Below are 7669 nucleotides of genomic sequence, written 5' to 3' on the forward strand. Positions count from 1 at the left end.
CGATAAACTTTTATTAACGATAAAATTTGAAAATTTACGATCTATAATTTGTAAATATTTTCAACAGTTTTACTCTTTATAATGAAATTTTTCTTTTTTCTAAAAACTAAATATTAAAAGAAAAAAAAAAGCAAAAAACTTCATGAAAATTAAGGCAAATTGAGTCTTAAAGGCGAAATATATAAAAAGGGGAAAGAACTGTACGATCGTAACAAAAGAATTAAGATATAATGTAGAAGAGGTAATGTGTAATGTGGTGCCTAATTAGCTAATTTTGCTCAATCTTATGATTATATATGTTTTTGTAATACTCATTTAGTCAAAAGGATCAAGCTTTTGTACTTAAATTCACTCTTGCATTCACTAATGAAATTAAATTTTTATTAAACTATTTTTGTCTGTTGTTGTTGCTGCTTGCTATTTATCTCTTTTATTTTGATCTGAGTCCTTTGACTTTCCAATATTATGTTTTAGTCCTTTTTGGATGGAGAGAAAGTTAAATAATTTACGAAAAAAGAGTTGAAGAGAAGGACTAAAATTAATTGTTTTTTAATATAAAAATTTAGAACTAAAACAAAAACATATTAAAGTTGATATTTAACTTGTCTAGAAAAAGGTCAACAAATCAGTACAATCAATTTAGCTCGTATGTCTTTTCAAATAATAACAACAATCTATTCCTCTCACTACATCTGTATTAATTTTAGCTAAACCATTGATTAGATTAATATAAATTTTGATCATCATATAATTAATTAGTCTTCGATAACACACCCAATTGGATTATCAACTTGTTTTAATTCATTACCATTATTCAAATATATATATATATTTATTTTATTTTTAGATTACTCGTTCTCACAATTCTTATGAATAAAATATTTTTGTAGGGAGAGATTTAAAACCATATACTTCTTAGTTAATAACATATATACAATATAATTGAGCACTTTAGTTCATAAATTAAAACTTTTATCTTTTGAAAGTTAACTTTCTTGAATACATTAAAAATACGAGCACTAAATCTTAATTCAATATATTCTTTATTCTTTCTTGAAATGATAAGTTGAATAATAACAAACAATTTGAACTCCTCCAACGCAACCAAATTCAAATGATAAGTTTATTTACATTTTACTAGAGCTTTAAAAACCAAGCAAAATTTGAAAAACTAAAAAGAAAAGTAGTTTTTAAAATTGGTTTTTTAGTTTCTGAATTTAGCCAAATATCCAAGATGCAAATCATTTGTAAGAAATTAAAGAGAAAATATGCTAATTTTCCACAAACAAAAATATTACCAAATAAGATTTTATTGTTGATCACAGGTTAAAAAACAAGTGAAAGGGTCTAAATTATGCATTAATCTAACTCCTAGAATCAATTTTAGCTACAACCAGAGGTAACCAAATGTTGAAAGTAGGTCAATGGTGGAGAGGATTTGGCGAAGAAGAGGGCGCGTGGGAGGAAAATTTTGAACATTCCTTTTTACTTTTTACTTTATATTATATGAATAATTAATAATGAAGAGAGTGGTTAAAAAGTCTTGTATATATTCACTTTACCCTAATTTCATAATCATTTAGTGATTATTGTTATCCTTCACAACAAATGGGAAAGCGGCAGAAAATAGGGTCCCATTGACAAACTTCAATTGATTATTTCAAACAAATAAGTGCATTTTCGATGGAGAATCTAGATTAAGTTCTATTCCATACTTTTTACAATAGTATGTGACATTTTTCGTTTTCGAAATTATTTTAAAAAATTATTTAAATTAGAATTTAATTTTTGAAAATCAACGAAAAATAAGTTTTTGAATGAATAATGACAATATTTGGAAATTTGGTAAATTCAAAGAATGACATATATATTTTGACTCACCGTTTTAATAAATCCAAATATAGAATTTATGGATTTTGTTTGAATTGCAAAAGAAAATGATCATGAAGTTTTCTTTTAAGAAGAATATCTCCTCAATTATTATTTAAAAAATCCTCCTAAATTACTATCAAAGGTAACATCATCAATCCACATGTAAAGTTAATCACATGTCATATCTTTTATAGGTTAAACTTTTAAGTTAAAGTAGTTATATATTTAACAATATATTAAGCTAGAAAAAGAAATTAATCAAAAAATTAAGTCGAATAGCTATATAACCAACCTTTGACCCTAAAACTTTTATAACCCGACCTAAACTTACAAATTAAATATAAACTTAAAAGCATAGTCTTTTCAAACACGATAACAAATTATCGTTAAGTACAAAATTGATACAGCATACATTTTTGCTATTGTACGTAAATATTTTGTCCATTCTAATAAAACTACCCATTAGGAGGGTAACAAAAAGTCAAAAAACCAAATTGATTCACCATTTGAATTGGTAAATATTGATATATTGATATACCAAATATATATTTGTTTAAAAAAAAAGGTTAAAACTTACAAGGAAAGAAAAACAAAGAAAATAATTTGGCCTGTTTTTAATTTGAAAATAGTCTGACTGATTCAAAACAAAAGCAGGAATAATTTTTAAAAAAAAATGAAAGGAAAATGAAACCAAATAAAAATCAATCTATTGCTTTTGAACATCAATTTGGATCCATCCTTTATAAAACCAATCGATTTAGTTTAGTTCTTCCTAGAACCCGAAACTGAACGATTTTCATCCCTACTATTCCTGCCATATTAACCTAAATTAGGAAGATAAATAATCTTTTTGAGGGAGGGGTACCATATAGAACACTAACAGATGGCGCCTCATTAGTCTAATGCTATTTTCGAAAACACAACTGAAGTTAACGAACTACTACTCCTCCACCTTCTCCATCCTCCTACGCTTCTCCGTCATTTATCCTGTCCTACCATCTTTAAACTTTTAAGTACAGTAGCTTGAACGACACAATTACAAAACTCAACAAATACAAAAGGAAAAAACAGAAACCAACTTCGTAAATCCGAGTTTTTAGTCGGCAGAATCAACAAATCCTTGACTCAAACTTCTGAATGTTGGATCATATAAACACTATATATGAGCTAAATAATCATGTCATGGAATGAATGGAACATATGGAGAAAGATAGGGAAGGGATTGTGTCAACAACACAATATCTAAAAACTGTATACATTTGCCTAAGGAAAATAGTAATATGAAGGGAGAGGTGGCCATATTGAACATTAAAAGAAGTTGGCAGTCAATAAATAGGATATTATTCATAAATAATATGAAGTGTATATACAGACTTCCATGATAATCATATAAATAAAACTCATTTGTCTTCTATTTCCAATCCAAGATCCTACGTTATACAACAAAACATATGGAGAAAGAAATATGACCTTTGTCCAAGCAAAGATTCTAATGTCTTGGGTACCAGAACATGCCTTTAATTCCTTCAGGGTCAGGTTCGAAACCTAGATTCCGGTAAAACTCTACCACTGAAACAAGCGCATAGTTTCAAACTTTTAGCTGAATCTAAATCCAATCTAAATTGTTGAATAAGGTAAAACTGGAGTCATTAAATTCAGTCCTAAAATTGCGACATCGCGGTGGGTGAAAAGTATTTGCCCGAAACCCATCAAAAAAACATTTGATATGGTGCAACAGATCTATGATAGTAGCCAACATGAACATAGCTAGTCAGAGGTACGAGTATGGATACCCTCGCCCAGGCAATATTCTAAGAATATTAAAGAAATCTATGCAATATTGGTTGGTTTTCTGCGGAAGCACTTAAGAGAGAGTACTATACCTTGACTATCTGCAAAGAGTGTTATGTTGCCAATATCCCTTTGCAAAAGTGCCCTTATAAGCTTTTCAATTAGGGCCCTGCCAAGGCCTTGACCCTGAACCACAAAAGCATCATCACTGGTATTAGTGTCTTTAGCATATGTACAGCATAAGAGATAACATCAATTCAGGTTCTAATATTACAAGGTAGTCCAAATAGAATGGGTTTTGGATCCAATTTATGCCTCCAATTATCCGATTAGTACAACCAGGAGAGTAGACTTCTGCCCCAAACCTTTTGATGTCAATACTCAGTTTCTCCTAAGTATATAATATATAATACCCAAACTCCTGTTTTCGAGGCCACTTGATTTTTATCATCATAGGGACACAAGGCTAACTAATTACCAATCCCCAAAAAAATGCATGTAATTTGTCAGACTTCAGTGTGGAAAACGATAACCTGATAAGAAGGATCCACAAGAACATCCCAAATTGTGGCGTTGAACGCATGATCTGATGTTGCACGAGCCATACCAATTAACTTCTTTTGTGTATTCTCCTCTGTCAAATAACTTCTCAAAATACAATAAGATGTTCATAAATATTTTCAGACGCAGAAGTAATGAAAAGGAATGAAAAATCACAACAAAATACCTGAAACAGGGGATTTAAGTGTTGAATGCAGTGCAGCTACCATATAACTGTTTCTAAGGGCTGCAGCTAACTTTGGCAGTGGTCTACGTGGCCAACCTACCTGTCAACAAAAAGATATCATTTACTCATAGATTGCCCTTCGTACTAATGTGCATCACAAAATCGCAATAACATCAGGCCTAAGAGGATGGATGAAATGAAGTAGCACACACATTGTTTTACATATAGAACTTCAAATTTAGCTAAATGAAAACAATAATAAAATAATAATAGTAATAAAATCCAGATCCTCGGCACATAAGAGAAGTGTGGTCATCGAAAATAATGTTTCTTATTCGGTTGCTACATCTGATGACTGACCTTATCACAAAGGGCTTGAAGATCATATATGTCGACATCTCCACCTGAAGTGAATATTATTTGTTCAATATTTCCATCTGGTAATGTTGTCTCAGTTAGAACAAACTCTTCAGGCAAGGGTTCTTCCTCTTCCTGAAGCGTGGAAGGAGGTTCAACCACTTGGGTATTATTATTATTCAAGAACCTGCAATAAGAAGCAGAAACTCCATTTTAAATAGAACAGGTAGGTTACACTTGTCAGTGACTCAGTAGGACGTGAAAGATAAACACCAAGAGATTTCAATGAAACTAAAGTTTAGAAAAGAGAAAGACCCATAATCATACTCAAATATTTTAATTTTTTATTTGTTTAAAGGTTAATAAACTTGCTAATCGAGTCATTGTTATACAATTTTTTCAAGTCCACTGCACGTGAAAGACTTTCTAGGATGATCCCTTCAGGGTTGTAATTTCTCCACTGCTTACTTGTTTTCTTATTGAAGTTTTCATTGTTCTTGTTTGCATAACAAGCGTCCTCTGATAGGGAACTTCTGATAGGGTCCTTCTCAGAAGTTCCCTATAAAGGAACTGTTTTAAGATTATATTTTCATTGGTTGATCAGCATATAAAATACATATTAATCAACATAGGTGGTATGCATATGCATACAAACCCTTTTTGTTTTTTATTCCCCTCCAAAAAAATGCCGGTATTGATTAATAAAAAGTAGCATATTTGTGCATGTGGAGTCTTGAAATTTCTCATCATAAAAAAAAAAGGATTATCTAACCTCGATAATTACAAGTGGTCAATAAAACAACACCAAGGGGTCCCCATCCCAGTTTATATAACAACAAAACTAAAGAAATTCTAAACCCTATGTCTAACATACTAAAAGAGCATTAAAAATGGTGTTACCAAGAAATCTGTCAAAGCATGCTTACAATAAAATTCCAGTGTGTGCAAAAGGGACACCACAATAGCCATATCTCCAATTACCCGGATTTGATGGAGTCCCAGAAGCCAGCCCTGAGTCGACATACCTTCAGCCTTTTGCTTACTGCAAAATGATTAGCAAAGATGAAAAATTAGGGCATTTTTGGAAGTGATTTCTAAATATTTAAGATCACTTTTGTCATTAAAAATCAATTTTAATGGTATGAAAATACATATAAAAGAGTGAAATCAAACATTAAATTAATCTTAACTTTGAAGGACTAAAAACATATTTCAAAGTGATTTTAATCATTTCTTACTTCCACCGTTAGTATGTAATGGATACAGACACAATGGGTTCGCAAGAAACGTAAATCTGAAACCAATACTTCAAAATTTCCTTTTATATCCACAATATCCCAAAGGAAGAACAAAAAAGAGCGACAAGTTTTAATAGAGAGACTTCAATTGAATGAAAAAGTGCATCAAAATCCAAATTTGACCTAGGTTAGGAACAATACAGATTCATTCAACCACTAAAGACACAAGAGAAACGGACAATAACCAAAACTGATAAAAGGGTATTTCAGAGTTGAACCATTTCCAACTTACTACCATGCTCCAACCTAAACAGCACCTAAAGAAAGGGTTAATCCCGGGATAATACCTCTAGTGAGCCCGTAATTCATCAGATTCCGAGAAACCAACAACGACTTCGACCCATTAGAGTTACAATCCAACAAAACAACTTGGCATCTGCAACATTTTAAACAAAACAGCCAAACGAATCATACAACAACTAGACGAAGAAATTAAGCAACGAACACAGTTACACAATCAAATTCGAAAAAAGAACTCAACTGAAAATCAGATAAAAGAAAATAGAAGAAACTAAGGTGGATAAGATTTAAGAATGGAAGGTGAAAAGTACTAACGGAGAAGAGGCGGCGAAGAGTTTGTGAGACATCATCGCTGGATGAGGATGAGTGGAGCGGGATTAAGGCCGGTGGGGAGAATACTTTTGAGAACTGGAATAGGAATCGGAGCTAGGGAGAAATGGCCGGAGCAGAGACGATTTGTTGTAATTGAAGATGAAGATTCAGTTCCCCATAGTATAGTCCTGGCCCATCTTCTTCAGCCAGCCGCTAACCAATGGTTGAAATACCACTCAATAAGGTCGATGGTATAATGACTTAAGTGCATGATCATAAAGAAATCCAACCTTTAATCGTCAAGTCAAGGATGACAATATATATATATATATTTGTTTTTTTTTGAAAAGGTGTTTGTAAGGACAACCCAACTCTTTTGTGCTCGGAATATAAAGATACAGTTGAGTGGAGCTTATGTTGATAAAGATGATACTATTTATATTAATATAAATAAGAAATTTTGCACCAATAATTTAAAAATCGGATTAAGAATGTAATATGGTTGATTTTTTCAGATGATCATTTTTTATGTCAATTTTGAGTGAAATCATGAAAACATCGAAAAACATATGTTTAGACAATTTTGCCAAAGTTGGTCATGCTTGCGAAGGGGGAGGAAATAAGGAATAGGAGTTTTGTTATTGTGAAAGTTGGTTTACTAAAAAAGAAGGAAAGAGAAAGAAAAAGAGTTCAAGTGGAGTTGGTATATGGGAGAAGTTGCGGTTGCACGGGAGAAGAAGGAAGGAAGGAGGAAGTAAGAAATCAAGGCAAATTCGTATCTTGACTCATCCATCACATTGGCAAAAGGTTAACTAACATTGTTTTGAAAAAGTATACATTTTTTTTTTTCATTTTGACTCTCTAAAATAAGCCGATGTGCGATTACTTTATGTAAATATTGGTAATTTATAAATTATGATTTTCTTAATGAAATTTAGAATGGACTTTATTAAATAATAAACCCTCACTTTCAACATATAAATCAATAATTAGAAGTCAAGTATTATTAGTAACACCATATTCTAAAAACTAAAAAAGTGAATATATAGTTGATAGAGTCTAGAGAAAGCAT

At 31.3% G+C, this 7669-nt stretch overlaps 1 protein-coding gene across 1 annotated transcript; it reads right to left on the reverse strand.

The window, feature by feature from the left end:
• Positions 1–3190: 3190 nt before the first annotated feature.
• Positions 3191–6933, reverse strand: LOC103501481 (histone acetyltransferase TAP1). Its single transcript, XM_008465064.3, has 8 exons — positions 6601–6933; positions 6333–6421; positions 5729–5789; positions 4751–4934; positions 4391–4490; positions 4197–4297; positions 3756–3849; positions 3191–3441 (listed from the first exon to the last, which is right to left on the reverse strand). Exons 1-8 carry the CDS (start codon positions 6633–6635, stop codon positions 3362–3364), a joined length of 744 nt encoding a protein of 247 aa, XP_008463286.1. The 5' UTR covers positions 6636–6933; the 3' UTR covers positions 3191–3361.
• Positions 6934–7669: the final 736 nt, after the last annotated feature.

Source organism: Cucumis melo, chromosome 8, assembly GCF_025177605.1.
Source record: "Cucumis melo cultivar AY chromosome 8, USDA_Cmelo_AY_1.0, whole genome shotgun sequence".
NCBI classification, from domain to species: Eukaryota; Viridiplantae; Streptophyta; class Magnoliopsida; order Cucurbitales; family Cucurbitaceae; genus Cucumis; species Cucumis melo.